Source organism: Penicillium digitatum, chromosome 1 (genome assembly GCF_016767815.1).
Source record: "Penicillium digitatum chromosome 1, complete sequence".
Classification (NCBI taxonomy): Eukaryota; Fungi; Ascomycota; class Eurotiomycetes; order Eurotiales; family Aspergillaceae; genus Penicillium; species Penicillium digitatum.
In genome coordinates, this window is record NC_089384.1 from 3364786 (window position 1) to 3383593 (window position 18808).

The 18808-nt window shown below is 49.2% G+C and overlaps 8 protein-coding genes across 8 annotated transcripts; 4 read left to right on the top strand and 4 right to left on the bottom strand.

Annotated features, from left to right (window-relative positions):
* Nucleotides 1-132: 132 nt before the first annotated feature.
* Pdw03_3490 (Isoflavone reductase, putative) lies at nucleotides 133-1067 on the top strand (the record flags this gene model as incomplete). Its single annotated transcript, XM_014676649.1, has 2 exons — nucleotides 133-162; nucleotides 216-1067. The coding sequence occupies 2 exons, from the start codon at nucleotides 133-135 to the stop codon at nucleotides 1065-1067; spliced, it is 882 nt and encodes a 293-aa protein (XP_014532135.1).
* Nucleotides 1068-1376: 309 nt separating this feature from the next.
* On the top strand, nucleotides 1377-3244 carry Pdw03_3491 (DNA photolyase, putative; the record flags this gene model as incomplete). The annotated part of the gene is made up of 2 exons (XM_014676648.1): nucleotides 1377-2736; nucleotides 2790-3244. The coding sequence occupies 2 exons, from the start codon at nucleotides 1377-1379 to the stop codon at nucleotides 3242-3244; spliced, it is 1815 nt and encodes a 604-aa protein (XP_014532134.1).
* A 517-nt stretch (nucleotides 3245-3761) lies between these two features.
* On the bottom strand, nucleotides 3762-4581 carry Pdw03_3492 (Zinc finger, C6HC-type; the record flags this gene model as incomplete). The annotated part of the gene is made up of 2 exons (XM_066100505.1): nucleotides 3762-3770; nucleotides 3829-4581. 2 exons carry the CDS (start codon nucleotides 4579-4581, stop codon nucleotides 3762-3764), a joined length of 762 nt encoding a protein of 253 aa, XP_065955905.1.
* Nucleotides 4582-7074: 2493 nt separating this feature from the next.
* Nucleotides 7075-7759, bottom strand: Pdw03_3493 (Zinc finger, RING/FYVE/PHD-type; the record flags this gene model as incomplete). Its single annotated transcript, XM_066100506.1, has 2 exons — nucleotides 7075-7533; nucleotides 7592-7759. The coding sequence occupies 2 exons, from the start codon at nucleotides 7757-7759 to the stop codon at nucleotides 7075-7077; spliced, it is 627 nt and encodes a 208-aa protein (XP_065955906.1).
* Nucleotides 7760-8134: 375 nt separating this feature from the next.
* Pdw03_3494 (CWC16 protein) lies at nucleotides 8135-9354 on the top strand (the record flags this gene model as incomplete). Its single annotated transcript, XM_066100507.1, has 3 exons — nucleotides 8135-8147; nucleotides 8214-8223; nucleotides 8280-9354. 3 exons carry the CDS (start codon nucleotides 8135-8137, stop codon nucleotides 9352-9354), a joined length of 1098 nt encoding a protein of 365 aa, XP_065955907.1.
* Nucleotides 9355-9800: 446 nt separating this feature from the next.
* Nucleotides 9801-13809, bottom strand: Pdw03_3495 (M protein repeat protein; the record flags this gene model as incomplete). Its single annotated transcript, XM_066100508.1, has 4 exons — nucleotides 9801-9951; nucleotides 10006-10076; nucleotides 10224-10261; nucleotides 10323-13809. 4 exons carry the CDS (start codon nucleotides 13807-13809, stop codon nucleotides 9801-9803), a joined length of 3747 nt encoding a protein of 1248 aa, XP_065955908.1.
* A 1218-nt stretch (nucleotides 13810-15027) lies between these two features.
* On the bottom strand, nucleotides 15028-16756 carry Pdw03_3496 (uncharacterized protein; the record flags this gene model as incomplete). Its single annotated transcript, XM_014676641.1, has 2 exons — nucleotides 15028-15143; nucleotides 15196-16756. 2 exons carry the CDS (start codon nucleotides 16754-16756, stop codon nucleotides 15028-15030), a joined length of 1677 nt encoding a protein of 558 aa, XP_014532127.1.
* A 149-nt stretch (nucleotides 16757-16905) lies between these two features.
* Pdw03_3497 (Serine/threonine-protein phosphatase 2A activator 1) lies at nucleotides 16906-18446 on the top strand (the record flags this gene model as incomplete). Its single annotated transcript, XM_014676640.1, has 3 exons — nucleotides 16906-17525; nucleotides 17590-17941; nucleotides 17994-18446. The coding sequence occupies 3 exons, from the start codon at nucleotides 16906-16908 to the stop codon at nucleotides 18444-18446; spliced, it is 1425 nt and encodes a 474-aa protein (XP_014532126.1).
* Nucleotides 18447-18808: the final 362 nt, after the last annotated feature.

The window sequence follows — 18808 nt, forward strand, 5'->3', positions numbered from 1 at the left end:
GACCGAGAGACTTCTAATTGGACATTTCAAAACTTCAAAGCTATCTGCTACTTACTTTATCTCGACCATTATCAGTCGTAAAGCCAATTCCATTATTACTATTACTTCCCACTTTTATATCCCAACTTCGATATGACGACCACCAAGGTTGCACTCGCCGGAGTATGTCAGCTCAATGACCCTTGTAACTTTTCGTTTGCTAACATGATCCCTAGGCAAGCGGAAACCTCGGCCCAGCTGTGCTCAAGGAGCTGCTCGCTGCAGGCTTTGACGTGACTGTCCTCACTAGACAGGGCAGCGATAAACCTATTGACACCCGTGCTCGGGTTGTACAGGTAGACTATGAGTCCCTCGACTCGCTCAAGGCCGCTCTGTCCGGTCAGGATGCTGTGGTCAGCACTTTAAATGTTGGCGCAGTTCCCAAGTCCACCCATCTGCGCTTAATCGATGCAGCAGTAGCAACTGGCGTAAAGAGGTTTATTCCTTCGGAATACGGCTGCGATACTACGAATCCTCTCGTCGCCAAATTGCCCGTCTTCGGTGATAAAATCAGCGTTCAGGAACATCTCAAGAACGTCGCTCAGAAATCTGATCTCAGCTATTCGCTGCTCGTGACTGGCCCCTTCCTCGACTGGGGTCTTCAGACGGGCTTCGTACTCAACCTTGCTGGTCCTGCCACACTATTTGATGGCGGGGATCGCCGCTTTAGCTCCACGACTCTCAGTGGCATCGGCAAGGGAGTTGTTGGAATCATTAACAATCTTGATACCACTAAAAACTCCACCGTTTATATCGAGGAGGCTAGAGTCACACAGAATGAGCTGCTGGAATTGTCTGGCAAGAGCATTGAAACGAATGTTGTCAAGGCCACAGACTTGGAACAAGAGGCTTTTGCAGAACTGGCCAAGCCGAACCCTAACCCGGCAATCTTTGCTGGGAAATTCATTCAACGTGCTATCTTTGGTGAAGGATTTGGTACTCTATTCGACTCTGAGAAGGTTTCTAACGATTCGTTTGGTCTGAAGCTTCTGTCCAAGGAGGAACTCCGCGGCCTTATCCCCGAGTGAATGTTTTTTTTTTCTTTTCACCTATAATTCCAAGTGTCTTTTATAAAATATGCATTGAATGCTTACCACAAATTCGAGAACTATGAATTCCTCATTTCGCGCTGCCTATACCTAGCTTTCGTAAGAAACAACCCTGGATGTCATGCTGTATTAGATGACGTCATCGGCTAGCACTGCTTTCTGATCTGTCAAGCACCTTGCATACACGGCACTAAACCTGCATGAAGGGCTTCCATTGTTATTCCTTTTTTCTCTTTCTCAGGAATTGTCATTTTCACTCGGCCAGAAAAGCGGTCAATTGCTAGAAACATGAAGACTGGACCTGGCTCAAATCCAGTAGTCCTGTACTGGCATAGAACCGACTTGAGGCTCCATGATTCCCCAGCTCTCCATGCCGCCCTGGCCCTAAACCCATCGGTGTTTATTCCAATTTGGACATGGGACCAACATTACGTTTATAAAGCACGAGTCGGGCCCAACAGGTGGAAGTTCTTGCTTGAATGCCAAAGTGATTTGTCGACGGCGTATACAAAGCTCAATCCGAAACAAAAACTCCACGTCGTACGTGAGGGGCCGCAGACTGTTCTTCCCAAGCTCTGGGAGCATTGGGGGGTGACCCATCTTGTTTTTGAAAAGGACACTGATGCATATGCTCGAGACCGAGACAACGCGGTCATGCGTTTGGCCCAGAAGGCTGGTGTCGAGGTGATTGTCAAGATGGGTCGAACATTGTTTGATCCCGATGACGTTGTGCGGAAAAACAATGGCAAGCCTACCATGAGCATCACCCAACTGGAAAAGGCTGCTGTGAAAATCAACAATGGCAACCCGGAGAAGCCCCTAGATTCCCCCAACAGCATTCCCGACCCTTGGGATGAAGAACGTATGGATTTGAGCAGTCTCAAACGAGAATCCATTGAGAACCGGCCGGACTTGAATGCGGAATACCGTACCAAGACAGATGAACAATTTGCTGATCTTATGGGCCCCTCGAGGGATTTCGCTGTTCCTTGGCAAGACATCGGCATTGATCTTTCCCAGGCCACAACTCCCCACCGAGGAGGCGAGCAAGAAGCGCTCAGAATACTAGGAGAATGCATCAAAAATGAGGATTATATCGGCAGGTTTGAGAAACCCAATACATCGCCAGCCGATTTCGAACCCCAGTCAACTACACTATTATCCCCTCATCTTCATTTCGGTTCGCTGTCGGTGCGGAAGTTTTGGTGGGATGTTGAAGGGGTTCTGAATAAACATCGCAAAGCTAAAAAGCCAGTATCGACTGTGCCGACCAATCTGCCTGGCCAGCTGCTCTTCCGCGATATGTACTTCGCTGCCCAGGCACCTCTTGGGCACGCATTCTCGCGAACATATGGGAACGAGATTGCTAGATTCATTGACTGGCATCTTCAAACAAACCCTCCCAGTCAGGACGGGTCGATCGAAGGGTCCTACGAAGTGGACTCGCAAGAAGCGGAGGAATGGTTTCAAAGGTGGAAGGATGGTCGCACCGGATTCCCATGGATTGATGCTTTGATGCGCCAGCTGAGGCAGGAGGGCTGGATCCATCATCTAGGAAGACATAGCGTTGCCTGCTTTCTGACTCGAGGCGGGTGTTACGTATCATGGGAGCGGGGTGCAGCGGTGTTTGAAGAATTGCTGATTGATCGTGAGTCTTCATTGCCCAAACGATTCCGACGAGAGCTAACAACAGGAATATAGACGAAGTCGCTTGCAACGTCGGAAACTGGATGTGGCTCTCCTGCACGGCATTTTTCGCTCAATTCTACCGCTGCTACTCGCCTATTGCGTTCGGAAAGAAATGGGATCCAGAAGGGTCCTTGATCAGAAAATATTGTCCCGAACTAGCCAAGTTTGACAAAAAACACATATACGAGCCCTGGAAAGCCCCCATTGCAGATCAGAAGAGATGGGGGTGTAGAATCACTGGAGATGGCAGTTCCTCTGGCTCCCTGGACTCTGAACACACGTATCCAAAGCCAATGTTCGATTTTAACAAACGAAGAGAAACATGCCTGGCTGGCATGAAGCATGCCTATGGTGTTGGATTACACGGAAATGATACCAAGGTCAAAGATGGCTCTTGGAAGAAAGACTTTGGAGATGATGGAGAAGAAGCTGGAGATAGTAGGCCAGCCAAAAGACTGAAGACATAGTGAGTAGTGTATCGAATCGAATAAAAAGCAGCAAAGGTGAGAACGAAATCACATATACATATAGTCTCTATGGTTTCCTTTCGGCTACGAGTTCTCGATACAAAGATCCTCTAGAATCTTCAGAAAGCCCACTGGTTCTGGTTCTATCGGAGTTACCATGGAGCTCATCGGACATAGAGGTAGAGCAATTTCAAGACCAAAAAAAAAACATTACGACCAACGCATTAAACCACGTGTAACCTTTTTCAATCTCGCATAATCTTACTCGGCATTATCCACCAATCTTCTATTCATGTCAAATTTCTGTATCTCTGCCGCATGGCACGACGATGGCACATTCATCCACCTCTTGCGCGAAAGATTGGTATAGTGCTAGGAGTACATTGACAGGTCCCAACCTTTTCCCCACATTTATAACAAATGTTGTTTCCACACCGACACCTGCATAACGTGGTCAGTTTTCAAAATTCTGAAATTGGGGGACAACATTCGGCCCACCGTATATGCCAGCAACCATCTACACGCTCTATGATTCTAGAGCACTTAAAACATCGTTGCCACTTCTTCTTCCTCGCTAGCTTTACAAGCAAATCATAGTTCTCATCCCTGGCCTTGTTCTTAGCCGTGGCCTTGTTTTTAGCCGTGGCCTTGTTCTTAGCCGTGGCCTTGTTCTTAGCCGTGGCCTTGTTTATCGCCGTGGCCTTGTTCTTAGCCGTGGCCTTGTTCGTAGCCGTGGCCTTGTTCGTAGCCGTGGCTTTCTTGTTGTCAGAAGCGCTGCTGTGATCAATGGTATTCTTGTAGTTGCAATCACCTCTGTGCCCCTGTGTTTTGCAATCAGTGCATGTTCGAGCCGCACAGAACTCGCAGATTCCCACTCCACGACGGACATTCTGTGGCGGGATATAGTGAGAGCAAGTTGGAATTGAGCAGTAAGTCCTCTCAAAGTCGCTCATTTCGGTCTTCCGTTCATTGTATCTCTTCATCATCTCAATGCCTATCATATCCTCGACGGTGGTAGAGGCATGAATCGGCAAGCGGCAACATCGAGGAGGAAACAAGGCTTCGTTCGCAAGGGAGTTTTCAAAGAGCCGAACAATGCAATCGCAACAATAGTTGTGAGCGCATTGTGTTTGAACTATATCCGACGGTGAGTACTCTTCCGTACAAGATACACACTGTTGCCGAGTCTCGGTCTCTTCTTCGCTGGTTTCAGCGACATCATGATCCTGGCTTTTATCGGGCATCTCTTCATCGCTCTCGTCCGAGATGATATTCTCAGGGGCTGCAGACTTTTTCCCTTCCATCTCACAACCTGAGAATGCTCTTGGATCTGCCATTATTTCCGGTGATAGGGCTGCACCTCTCGAGTCTCTCAAGGTTGTTATGTCTCTGCCTGTCTTACTAATGCGTGCTCCCATCATTCTGACCTGGTTTAATACCATCATCGATGGATTGCTAGCAAGAACAAGATTGCAGGTGCTCTTGGCAGATTGAAAATTTTGGCCATGTTCGCCTGATCTTTCTGTTTAAGTGAAGTCATGATGAGGAGCACATAGGAAAAAAAAACGCATTAATCGTAATTCTTATCGTATTCACAGAAAAGTCTACAAGAATCTATATAAAAGAAAGACTATGTAATTATGATGGCTAGCCTGTGTCTGTAATCTGCTGACATCAAATGTAAAGATATCAAAAAAGCAGCACGGAATCTTCCGACGAGTTCAAATTTGATAGGTCAGAAAATACCCCGTATTTGACTAAACAGGAATCCGTTGGGCAAAGTAGGCTATTCCATAAAGAAGTAAATCAGATGGTTGACTCAATATCAACGGTGTAAACCTCATAGTTTATCCAACCTTCACCTCAATTGCATCCCCATCAATCTCCCAGATAACCGGTCAACCCTCAGAGCACTATTTGTTCTTAATCTTCTTGGAGATTTTGACCTCGCGGGACAAGGGCATTTCGTAGCCAGTATGCAGCAGACCCATCATAGCTAGTTCAGGTATCTCGTTCATAAAGATTCTCTTCTTCTGCGTATAGACAATCGCACGTTTTCCACTGCGTCCCACAAAAAAGTAACAAAACTGGAACTTGCAAAGGCATCTATGAAATGAGATTCCCCTTACGTGATATGATAACAGCCTGTGCTGAGTTCAATCAGCCGAGTGCAACTAGAGCATCGTTGCCATTCCTTCGACTTTGCTAATTCCTCCAAAAGTGCATCAAGCTCATATACACATGTTCCCTGATGAGCGCGTTTTTTGCACTTCCTGTATGTGCGCACTCCACAACTCGCGCATTTGCAACCCCGACTTTTTGTGGCCATTCGTGGGAGATACTGAGCGCAGTTCGAATCTGCACAGTAGGTTCGGTCGGGCTCGTTGACCTCGATTGCCTTCTCCCGGTGCTTTTGAACCAAGGGGGGTCCAAGCATCTTTTCCGTGGGAGCGATTGGTTTGTTGCAGCATTGAGGAGGAAACAAGGATTCATCACGCAAAGAATCCTGGAAGAGTCGGACTAAGCATGTCTTGCAGTAGAAGTGGGAGCACTTCGTTTTGATCATATCATCTTGTAATCGTCCCGGCAGGAGACACACTCGCGCCAAATTTCAGATTCTGGGGATTCGGTTAAGTTGATGGCATTTTCAATGGAATCACCAAGCTTTCGATTGTCGATAGAGAGGGAACTGGACGAGGATTTCGTTTTCTTGTACGACAGGTCATTTTCTGTCTCTAATCCCATTGACATAGCCGTACCCATACTAACGTTGCTCATGCTGACTCGTCTAGTATCTCATCAAGTGTGAGCCCTTGTCTTGATTCTTTCCGTCCTTTTCTTTGGTGCAAAAGAGGGTTAGAAAAGTAAGTTGGTGGTGAGGTTGATACTACGTAGTATACCCCCGGGGATGCCTAGAAAACAATGCCCCCAGCACAAACCACACACATCTTTGGTGATCTTTCAAAGGCACCGTACTATCTCATACTGTGAGGACAAGAATAGATCTGGGTGATCGACACATCAACCAATCTTCTAGCATAGTCAAATTGAAAATTTTTTTTTTTTCAAAATCCTTCTACCACCATCTTGTCACATATCTATATAGTCATGTATTAATTATCAAAAATGTGGTAGGCAAGTAAATTGGGGCTATTTGGGCTTACACGGAGTGCCTGAAATAGATGTAAACGATGAACAACCCTCAGGTGATGTTTGTATCTCGTTTCTCTGTTGTGTAGCAAGTTGAATGTATCAATTGGCTTGCTATGAGCACAGTCAGGCAATTTCAAATGACGAAAATGGCAGTGATTGAGCAATCTCATTCATCGGGCAGAGTAGATCCAATAGTCCTCCTAGTGAAGTACACTAAAGCCACACACTTGAGTCTCCAGACCAAGTTCAGTCAAAATAGTCCCCCAGTGTGTTGTCCACAATGTCTCTTTGGGTCGCTTGGAATCATGAAAAAGGCTCGTTCGGATTCCGTTCGGCCCATGTTTAACAGTCACAAGTTTTCCACTTCTTCCCACAGGAGTAACACCACTGTGCCTTGCAAACGCATCTATCGGGTGTCAGTAAAAGGCTTTGCGAGTAGCTTGGAGGGCTTAGAAAGGGCCAACAAAAGATTTTACTTGATATGGTGACAACCCTCTTCAAGCTCAATCACACGGCCGCATTTAGTGCACCGTTGCCATCACTTCTTCTTCTTCGGATTTTCCAACGACGTTTCTAGCTGAGATAGACACTCGCCTCCGTGAGTACTCCTCTTGCATTTCCTGCAAGTATGTATGCCACACTGACATGTGCCCAACCGTTTGAAAGGTAAAATTCAGTCAAAATTTTGTCGTTGGCGAGATATATCGGGAGCATTTTAGATCTGAACAGTACGTTCGGTCTGGATCGCTGAGCTCGGCTGCCCTCTTCTTTTGCTCTTGCGCCAATGCAGATCCTATCACTTTCTTCATGTCCGAGCCTTCGATTGGCTTGTGGCAGCATTTAGGAGGGAACAAAAACTCATCTTGCATAGACTTCGTGGCCATGCGGATTAAGCAGTTCTTGCAATAAAAGCTGAAGCACTCTGTTTTGAGGATTTCGCTGCAGACTTCTCCATAGGAGATGCAGACCTCGGGCTGAGAGTCGGCCAGAACCAGGACTTTGATGGACCGCATGATGTTCTTGAGAGTTTGTACTGGCCTCTGAATAGCGGTAGGGATAATTTTGGTGAATTTTTTTGTTTTCTTGTGCCCCGGTGTCTCTTCGAATTCCCTTCCTAGCGACAGAGCTGTGGCCATCTGAAAGTCCAAAGTCACTCAATAAGACTCTTTGTCTTTTGATTTCGGATTTCCATACAAAAAGTGCTAACCCCCTATCAGGAGCCACGTCTTCAAGCCTGCTTGCTGGTTGGTGCATATCCTTTAGTAGTAGCTGTGCTTCAAACTTGTCGATCTTTTTGTTCACGTCTTCCAGTAGTAGCCCCAAAATTGGAGAGTTCGTATCTTGGGGAGTATCTTTGTCCATTGCTCGAGCAAGGCTCCCGAACTATTGGAGAGGGCTTGATGTTACTCGCAATCGGGTTCTCGCAAGAAGGGGGAAGTTAGAAAGAAGAAATCCTGTTAGTCTCTCCTTGAAACAACCTTGATACACATTATTTTTAAATTTTGTCTTCTCCTTTGGTGTTGCCTTCAGCATAGATACCTCGTCACTGGCCCTCCACAAGCTGTGCTGAGTCATCCACCTTAATCCCGCTATCTCCGACCAAAGTCAGTTCCGCCGACACTTCGCCTCTACAACATTGTCAACTCGGACTGGCTGTCTTCGAGCACGGCCAGTAATCTGTACACCCTCTAAGCTCTAGCCACACCGAACCGGCGACACCTACCCAACTCGCCCAAGATGCAGGGCTTCAGTAAGTACCGATCCCACGCCAAAGAACCTGCTAAATAGCCAGCTAATATTATATGCCACTGAATAGACATGGGACGGTCAGCAAAATCTCCAAATCCCCACCAAACCATCAATCAACTAATACCTCCAACAGCTATGTCCCCCCAGACCAAGAAGGCCTGACAACGGGCAATAAACTCGCCGGAAAGCACGCACTCGGCGCGCGCGCGCGCCACCTACACACAACAGGCGCACTAATCGTGCGCTTTGAGATGCCCTTCGCAGTATGGTGCACAACCTGCAAGCCGCACCCAATAATCATCGGACAGGGCGTGCGCTTCAACGCAGAGAAGAAAAAAATAGGCAACTACTACTCAACGCCGATATACAGCTTCCGCATGAAACACACCGTCTGCGGCGGCACAATCGAGATCAAGACCGATCCCCAGAATACCGCGTATGTCGTTACCGAGGGTGGACGGAAACGCGATACTGGTGAGGACAAGGAACTGCAGCCCGGGGAAATTGCTATCAAGCCCTATGCGCGAGAGATGGATCCTGCGGAGAAGGATCCGTTTTCGAAGATTGAGGGGAAGGTCCAGGATAATCTTCGGGCGAAGACGGAGGCGGTTCGCATTCTTGAGCTGCAGGAACGGCAGAACCGGGATTGGGAGGATCCGTATGAGAAGTCTATGCGGTTGCGGAGGACGTTTCGGCAGGAGAGGAAGGGGCTTGAGAAGGCTCGAGCTAAAAGCGAGGCCCTCAAGGACAAAATGAGTCTTGGGATTGAGCTTTTGGATGAGACGGAGGAGGATCGGCAGATGGCGAGGATGGTGGAGTTTGGGGGGGACCTGGGTGCTGCTGGCTCGCATGCTGCCCGCGTGACTCGTCTTCGGCCTATGTTTGAGCAGCGGGAGGAAAAGCCTATAGGAAAGACGGGGCTTGGAGAGACAAAGTCTCGTTCTTCGAGGCGGTCTAGGAAGGATGATCTGGTTGAGACACGGAAAGCTTCTCTCCGTCGTGAGCTGGCTGGAAATACCCGTGCCGTTATTGATCCGTTCTTGGTAGATGCCGGTAATAAAAACGCATGGCCACCTAGCATCAAGAAGAGGAAAATCGTCGCCTCTTCGACTTCGTCACTCCGCAGAGATTCTAATGGCACAGAAGTCGATTCTTCTGCCGTGGCACCAACACCAGCGCTGGTCAGCTACGCTTCCGATTCGGAGTGATTTTTGTATCCACACTTATGGGCTATCATGGGACATGGGTAGAGGCGTTCTTTGGATACTTTGTTGTTGCTTTTTCTGTATTGAGATACCCACTTTTTTTCTAGAATTTCGATCATGGCAAGACGCTTTGAATTATTTCCTCCGGAATGCTGAAACTGAGCATCAAATCTCTTGTAGACATTTTGGTACTTAAGAACCAGACAATCTGGCCATTGTAACAATGCAAAACGCATGATGCAAAGTTCAACTCAAACAAGTTGTATGTGTAAGATAAAGATATTGAAACAAGAATAGTGGGAAAACCCCGACATCGTAAGACAGGGTATCCTGCGTGGTTATTACATACAGTGGAATCACAAAAGCAGAGAGTGAAACAGGATTTAACAAAAGAAAGTCATGCTGCATCACAACTAAGAGCTCGGAAAGGTGCCAAATCCACGCGAAAGTCAGCGTCTACTGAAAAATGAGACCGTTGCTGCACGGGTGCGAGTAGGTTCGGGCTCGGGGGCTGATGGGACTTCTAAATTGGATGTGGTCGAGGGGTTGAGAGAGTCGGGGGATCCTTGCCGAGAGAGTTTGGCAAGTTCGCCAATAAGTCTGGGAGGGATCAGCATACTTGTTTTTATTGATACGGGCATGGATTTAACTGACCTGTGATGCTCGCTGTACCAATCATGATTTGCTGTTCGGATGTGCTTAAGCTGTCCTTGGATGCTTGCCATCTATGGAATGCATTAGTCTCTGTATTCGCTATTATAGTCTTCATAATCATGTGAAAGGGTGGAATGCGGGAAGATCTGATGAGTAGGAAGACTTCTTCAATCGGGGATCTCCCACCGTTCCCTCAATGAATGGGCCTAGGTCCTCACCTTCCGTTTTGGCTGGACCCCCATCTTCAGCATTCTCACTACCCTCATCAGCTGTCGCCCACCGGCTACCATTCAACCCTGAAGAGCTACTCTTTTCACCACTGTCGGCCCTGAGAACCGCGAGCTCGGCTTCGAGTTCGCGAACCCGTCGCCGGCTGGTGGAGATGTTGGAATCAAGATCGCCAAGCTGGTTGAGTAGACCCATGTTCTTGTCGATTTGATCATTCAGGTCACGTTCGCCAGCTTCAAGCATCTCGGACAAGGTCTTGTTTTGGTTCTTGCAATCAACAAGCGAGTCGAAGATGGCGGCGTTGTCAGCCTTGACCTTAAGAAGTTGGTCGCGGGATTCAGAGAGCTGCTTCATAATCGACTCGAGGTGCGACTTCTGGCTATCCGAGTCCTTGACAAGTTTCTCGAGTTCACCCACCTGGGCAACGGCGGCTTGGTACTTCTCTCCAAGCGCAGCATGATCAGCCTGGATCTTGGTGAGCTCAGCTGAGAAATGACGCTCGATTTCCCTAGAAGTTTCCTGGACCGCAAGGTGGGCCTTCTCAGAGTCAGCAAGCTCGGCTTGTAAATCAGCGATTGTGGCCTTCAAGTCATCCAGAGCGGAGGTGTCTTGGGCGGCAGCCTTGGCCTGAGACAACTGCTCGTTGACATTGGCTAGAGCTGTATCGTGGGCCTTCTGGAGATCGTGAATCTTCTTCTTGTTGGAAGCTTCGAGCTCCTCCTTGAGGCCAGACAGTTTAGCCTCGTGCATAGTAAGAAGCTGCTCAATTGCCTTTCCATGCTCGGCATCGATCTCAGCAGCCTTGGAGGCTTGAACAGCCTCAATCTCGGCCTGCAGCTTAGTTTTAGTCTCTTCAAATCCTTGCTGCAGGTCAGCGATTGCCTTGCTGTGCTTGGCATCGACGTCAGCAGCTTTGGAGGTTTGAACGGCCTCAATCTCAGCCTGCAACTTCGCTTTGGTCTCTTCAAAGGCCTTTTGCAGTTCGGCAATTTGCTGCTCGTGAAGTTCAGCTTCAACTTTGCTAGAACTCTGCAAAGCAGAAAGCTCGGCTTGCAACTTCGCCTGAGTCTCTTGGAATTGATTCTGGAGTTCGGTGCTCTCCTTTTCGCGACCCTCGTTATGGGTAGCAATCTCACGAGCATGGCTTTCGAGCACCGCCTTCAACTCAGCCTCAAGTGACTGAACATGCGTGGCGTGAGTAGACTCCAATTCCTTGTTTGCGGCAAGCAACTCCTCGTGCTTCGTCCGCAGATCACTTAGGGCGCTGTCATGAGAGCTCGATGCTTCCTTGGTCCGCTCCAATTCGGATGCAAGCCGGGCAGCATACTCAGCCTTCAACTCTTCCAGAGCTTGTGCGTGCTTTTCAGACACACCAGCAGCCTGCAAGGTATGTTGCTCGAGAAGGAATACAGCCTCCGCTGCCTTCTCCTCCAGAGCCTTCATCTTTTTATCCTTCTGTGCGCCCTCTTGCCTGGAGTGATCTTCGACATCACGTAGAGTGCGGTGGATAGCATCGGCTTCAGCTTGCTTGCTCTGCATCTCTTCGAGCAGCGCATTGATTTTCCCAGTGCCAGTGGTCAGCTGTGATTCTAACGACTCGCACTTTTGTCGCAGAGCGTCAATCTCCTGGATGGCAAGGTCTTGTGCAGAGGCGTTACCCTCATCCAGTGCACGACGGGACTCGCTGAGAGCATTCTCGGAAGCCTCCAGCTTTTCTTGCAGCAGTTTGAGCTCTGCTTCATGCGTGATCTTAAGCTCGGCGACGGCATCTTCTTGTCCCTTCTGGGCAGTGGCCTCAGACGCCTCGAGGGCATTACGGAGTTCCTGGAGTTGCGCGGTGTGTTCTGCTCCACTCGATTCCGATTCTGCCATAGCTGCAGTGAGCTTCTCCGCGTGGGAAGCCGAAATATCAGTGATAGCAGTTTCATGCTCGGCCTTGAGACTTGCGATAGCAATCTTATGGGCAGTCTCCAACTCTTCGACTTTAGAGGACAATTCAGTGGCCGCGGTTTCACGTGCCTCCTGTAGTTCAGCTTGAATCTTCTCAAGGGCCCGCTTAAGATCGGTGATTTCTTGATCCTTCTCGGCAATCAAGGTGTTCTGCTCGGGTCCCTGGCTAGCCGACTCGGCCGCAGCAAGCTTCGCCTCGAGGGAGGCTACTTGTTCTTGAAGACCAGAGACACTCTCCTGAGCTGACTCTTCCGCAGCACGGACCTCCTGCTCCTTGAGCGCATTCAGTTTAACAATCTCCGTGTTAAGGTTGTCCATGACCTGCTCCCGGCCCTGGAGTTCTCGCTTAAAGTTTTCGAGCTCCAGAGCTTTCTCTTCCTCCAGGGCAAGCTTCTGGAACTCGAGTTCCTTCTTCAGAACACTGATCTGCTCCTCAAAGTGTGTAGCTGCAGACTTGTACTCTGCCAGCTCTTTTTCAAGGGCCTCAAGCTGAGTCCGATGTGCCGACTTGAGCTCGTCAAGAAGGGAAACTGTCGTGTCATCCCCTTGCGCAGCAGCGGATTGTCGAGCTTCCTCCAGCTGCTTTTGCGAGCTCTCCTCCAGCTCTTTCCGTTGGGACTCAGCCTCGTCTAGTCGTGCTTGCAGGGCCTGGAGCTCCTCGGCATGAGCTGATGCCAACTTCTCAATCTCTGCTGTGTGATCCGCGCGAATAGCCTCGGTGTCACCAGCATCCCCCAAAGGCCCTTCGACCGAGACCGAAAGCTGGCCGAGTTTCTCATTGACGGTCTCCAGTTCAGTCTTCAGACTAGCGACGGTCTCCTCGCTCTCTGTGAGCTTGGCCTGAAGAGCCTGCAGCTTCTCGGATTCACCAACTCGGGAAATTGAGCCAGAAGTTGTACTCAATCGCTTCTTAGCCTCAGTTGTAGTAGCAGATCTGACGGTGCCTGTAGTTGAAGTTGGCCGAGTAGTGGCAGTTCGGCTTGCAGATGTCGTCGATGAAGTCAACCGGCTCACAGGCTTGCTCGTCGTGGTCGCCGTGCGCGCCGTTGTGGTCGCAGGCTTCCTCTCGGCAGTGATACCAGCAACACTTGATCTACGATCGCTGGAAGATGAGGTAGATTTGAGAGGAGCGCGGGTGGAGGTGGTGCCGGCCATGGACATGCGCTTTGCAGTACTAGAAATTCCCCGCCTTTCATCTCCCGAGCTCGCCACAGACCGAGGCTTCTCATCTGCTGAGCTGCTGACGGACATGTGAGACCGGTGGGACGAGACAGTCGAGGTACTCAACGGCTTCCGAGTGCCTGTCGTAGTCGAGGGACGAGTAGGAGGTTTGTTCAGCGTGCTGGTGGTCGTCCGGGTGGTACCGGTCATGGAATGAGATGCAGAAGACGAGTCGGGTCGTTTGGTGGTAGTTGTTCCCGATAGAGGACGCTTCACGGTGCCAGGTGCACCAGGGCTGACCTTGGACGGAGAGACCGCGGGGCTTTCCTTGGATACCTCGGGGCTAGCCATAACCAACTCTTCGCCTCCGGAGACAACGCTCGACTCTATCGGGGTAGCTGGAGGCTCATTTTCATCAACCTCAACAGGAGCAGGGGCAACGACCGGTTCGTCGTTTGAGGACATGGTCGGTAGATAGTTAAGATTACTGTATTAAGGAGGGCAAGGTTTGCGGTAAGTTTCAGTTGGCATGTACCAATAGAGTTGTCTGTGGGAAAAAAAAAAACATTGTCAGTTGTCAGCTCTGAGTAAATCCAAGCTCCTAAACACATGACCATCCAGCCGGTGTTGCCCGTGGGTCTCAACCCCAGATTTAAGCTCTCCAATTCATACCAGCTCCAACCGCCTCGTCAGAAGCTTGTAGCGTGCTTTAGAAAAAAAATGTAGATATCCATTTTCCAGTCACTCAAAGCAATTCCAGTTGTGCACACCACAGAACTGAGGGCCCTTGTGCAGCTCAACCAAAGCTCCGGTCTATAAACACAACTTGTAGAAAGGAGAAGAATGTACTCACGCGCCGCACAACCGTTTCAATGTGAATTCTTCACAGTTTCTAGAGTGATCTCCAGACCAAGATGAATCCAGACCACAGTCGTTTATAGAAAAAAAAAAAAAAAAAAAAAAAACCAAAAAAAAAGCAACTGAACCGACAAAAGCAAACGGTGTCAAGATGCTTTTGGGGAAGAAAAGGGGAAAGCGGGAAAAAGAGAAAGCGGTGACAATTTTTAGGAGGGGAATCGCCGCTCTCTTCTTTGTACATTTTCTCTACGGACCCCCCCCCTAAAAGGGGTCGTGCATCCGGGGTATTTCTCCTTACATGGTCTTGCAGTTTTAATTTCTAAAAGGTAAAAAATAATATACTGGATTTTAATGATTTAAGATCAGCTTACGGAGTATGCCCATTCTTTGCTTTGCAGCTTGGGATCCATCCATTATAGTAATCCAAAGTCCCGGTTACGTTGTCATCGACCACCTTGCTGCTAGTACCCATGTCTCAGAATCAGAATCAGAATCAGAAAGAAATCCCGCTGCACCCAGCCCTGACAATCTCACCAAGATTGAAACCAAACGTCACCAAATTATCAGTACTAGCGAAGCTTTAAAGAGAGTAAGGCTTCACAGCCCATAAGAGTTAACCAGGGATTATTTAACACAGAGGTTCGTGCATGGATTAAACCCCACATGGATAACGTCCAATGGTACTCCGTACAACCAAACTATACTATTCAAATCGGGGGTTGTCTCTATGTTGAATAAACTCCATTCTCGCAAAAGGGTATTTGAAATCAAATCTACTACAAAAATGAAAGATCCCAATCGTGTCTCTCCTCGTTCTTGATTGGGTCATGGATCATCCAAGCCGAGTTTGACAGCTTGGCCCCGGATATTTTGCAGGATGCGCTTGGAGAGTTGGCCGCCGATCGTGTTGTCACATTTGATATCAATGTATCGATCTTCCCCTGTTCGTACCATCAGAATAGCCTTTAGCATGAAAAAAGGAATTTATCTTACCCCTATATAGTTGTAAGCCATCACGGAGTGCAGTCTTCTCTGGAGAGGTCCACCGTCCACAGGAGATATGGCTTTCGACCTCTTCTAACTCAAATTGCCTGTACGCTAGAGGGCGTTGGGGAATTCGATGGGCTGTCTCACGTAGCCGGCCGTCGTTTAGTGCATCCTTGAGGGTCTTTACATGTCGCATCGCTATTTTAGAGCGAGCCATCACCCCTCCACTAATTTCATAATGCATCTGGGCGAGACAGGAGATCCTATCACAGGACCCCCAAAGCAAATCCAGAACAATGCGAAAATGTCGCGCGCCCTGATCAGTGATGGTCTTGTAGGTCTTGAATCCGAGTATGACCAGGTCAATCAGTCGGGGAATAACATGGGCTTCGAGTTGATTGACTAGGTGAGCACCATCGTCTTCGTCCTCTGGAGCTTCGGTGTAAATGATCCACTGGTTTTCTTTAAAGATGCTGGTGGCTATGAGGTTGCACTGGTTTTTCAAGGAAGACGCTGAAGCAGGATCCTTCACCGTGGTTTCAAACAGACCTCGTAGCCGCTCAATGAGCTTCATGATACCCCTGAAATTTTTTTTCGTAGAGGGATCAGCGTGAGCCTTTAAAGACTTTCTTGCTCTGCGGATTGCTTCCCAGGTATCCTTAAAGCCAGAATCTTTAGTGGTTTCGGTCAGCCACGTAAAGAGACTGGAGCGAATGCATCGATGTTCCTGATTTGGGCGGGATAACTGAATTTTTGGTGTGTCTGGCGCTTCCCGAGGTTCTTGAGCATTTGCTGATACGCAACTTTTATGTGTGTCGACCATTTGGTTCCTTGGTACTCTCTGGAGGATTTGCACCTCGAGAGTATCTGCATTTGCGATCTGCTGGGTGGGCGTTGAATGATTCTGCTTTGAACCTGGAGAATCATTTGCCCCTTCTTCAACTTGAGCTTCATACTCGGATTCGTCTTCAGATACATTGACTCGTGCGTCTATAGCTTCCTCTCCAGCTTGATCATCTACCTCTTCTTCATCTTCGTATTCGATTCCGTCTCCAGATACATCTTCTTGTGCGTTTCTAGCTTCGTATCCAATCTGATCATCAACTTGGCCCTCATCTTCGGCTGGGAACAGATCGACTGGTTCGGGGAACGGATCATGTTCAGTCTGGCGCCGAAGCTCATCTCGGCTATCATCCAATTCCTCCTCTCCGCTGCCACCGGGCCCATCTTGCATTGATTCGGACTCGCTATCGCCTGGCCCTGATTCGTCCTTGCTGGGCCCGTTCTCTTCTTCAGTGTCGAAAACGTTGGGAGGTGGAGTCGGTCGCGCGAATCTAGGCACCGTATGGTTTCTCAAATTCAACTGGCTTTTATTTTTTGGTTCGGTTTGGGGGGTCTTTCGAGATTGTGTAGGTGAGGGGGAGATGGGAATTTCAAAGACATCAGCATGGGTGGTGCGGCGCCTTTTGGAATCTTGTATTTTCGCCGCGTCGCGCCCGAGTGCATTGATATTATTCAATAGTCCAAGAGTGTATTCGGTAGATCGATTGGATCTTTTTGGCGCCATTTTTTTCGAAAACGCGCGGGGAAGTGTAAAAAAAGAGGGCAGGGCGCGGTGAGAGAAGAGCTCTGGTGGAGCCGCAACTAACATCCCCCTTCCCCTCCAACCTTCTTCCCTCATCTCACTCCAACCTCGGATTTTCTCGTTCAGCAAGCATGGCTAACCCGGTTATTCGTGTATTGTCTACTTTAGACTCTACACCGCACGCCTTTATCGAACCGAGGAAAAAGATCCACGAGACACAAGATGTATCGACTTTCCTGACATCCAAAGCCTATACTGAGATCATGACGTGGGTGCTACAACTCAACCGATCTATGTTTCCACTCAAGCTGGCCGATGACACTATACAAACTTGGAGTCTCAACAGTGATGCGATACAATACTCCGCTCCCGTCCGACAATTACAGCGACTTCTCTCGAAACTCGAAGATATCATACAGGAGGTTCCACCGGATACCGGTCCACGGAGATTTGGAAATATAAGCTTTCGGAGATGGTCTGAGGTAGTTGAAAGTCGCGCATCTGACCTGCTGAAGGAATGCCTACCAGCCGACCTCTTGGATCGGGGATCATCAACTGAGGGCGCAACGGCGGAGACGGAGTTGAAATCATACTTCCTGGGCAGCTGGGGAAGTGGCCAGCGATTGGACTATGGTACTGGTCATGAGCTGAGCTTCCTGGCTTTTCTGGGTGGATTATGGAAGCTGAATGGATTTCCCAAAGCTGGCCCAGGCGTGGAAGAACGAGCCATTGTCATCGGAGTGATCCACCCGTGCGTCCACCAAGAATCGATCACGCCAGATATGCTTTTTCCCTTACTGACTATCGTAACCTAGATACCTGGAGCTAACCAGACTGCTCATCAAGACATACAACCTTGAGCCTGCTGGCTCTCACGGCGTATGGGGCCTCGATGATCATTCCTTCGCCCCCTATGTCTTTGGATCTGCACAATTATCGCCTGCAATCAATGACACTGACCTAACTCCTGAAGAAGGCTCACTGCCGAATGCACCCGACCCGGGAGGGATCGCCAATGCAAAAATTGTCGAAAGGGAACGCCAAAGTAATCTCTATTTCTCCGCTATAGGGTTCATTTATGACGTGAAGAGAGGCCCGTTCTGGGAGCATAGCCCCATGTTGTTCGACATCTCCGGCATTCGAGCTGGCTGGGGCAAGATCAATAAGGTTCGCGGTATTGACAATCACGGGGGATGTTCGCACTAACGTGTAATGATAGGGAATGATCAAGATGTACAACGCGGAGGTACTCTCAAAATTCCCCGTGGTACAGCACTTCCCTTTCGGATCCCTGTTCAGCTGGGATCGTGATCCAAATGCGCCTTTGTCCCCTTCCACGGTTCATGCCACATCTGGTCCTCAGGCACGCCCTGTTGCGCCAGATTCTGGCCACCCTTCTGTTGCCGCTTCCCGTCCTATGTCCGGGGCAGGCACGCAGGCTGTTCCCCCGGTGGCCTCGACGGCAGCCCCATGGGCTGGGGTAAGAAGAGAGGGGGTCCCAAATTCGATGCCTCGTGGTGCGACCAGAGTTCCCTCTGCTCTTCCAACCACTTCAGGGATGCCTCCAGGCTCCATGGCACCGACCAGAGCACCTTGGTCTGCTCGGTCTGGGCCTTCGCCTTCGCAGACTGGAAATACGGATGTGCATACCAAGGCTCCCTGGGCAAAATGATCATGAAGAAAAATGATATGAATTCCAATGTACAGTGTTGCGCTCTTGTAACGACTAGTTGCTGTATCAATTTGCAGGCGCCTATCAACCCGAAGTTGACCTTCGGGCGATGTCTCTCCTACTGGTCCATTTGGTAACCTTGGATCAGCCCCGGGACCGTGCTAGACCTACAGCTCTGGGGACCCTAGTAGCCTCTGTCTCACAGAGCAGATTTCTCCGTGATTACAACGCAAGCATATCGCCGCAGAGATTCCTGGTTCAGCCAATACCAGACCGACCAGGTTGTCTGGGCGAATCACGGCGATTATTGATGGCCCATTGCCAAGAAAAATCAGGCCGGAGTCCACCCAATGCCAAGCCCT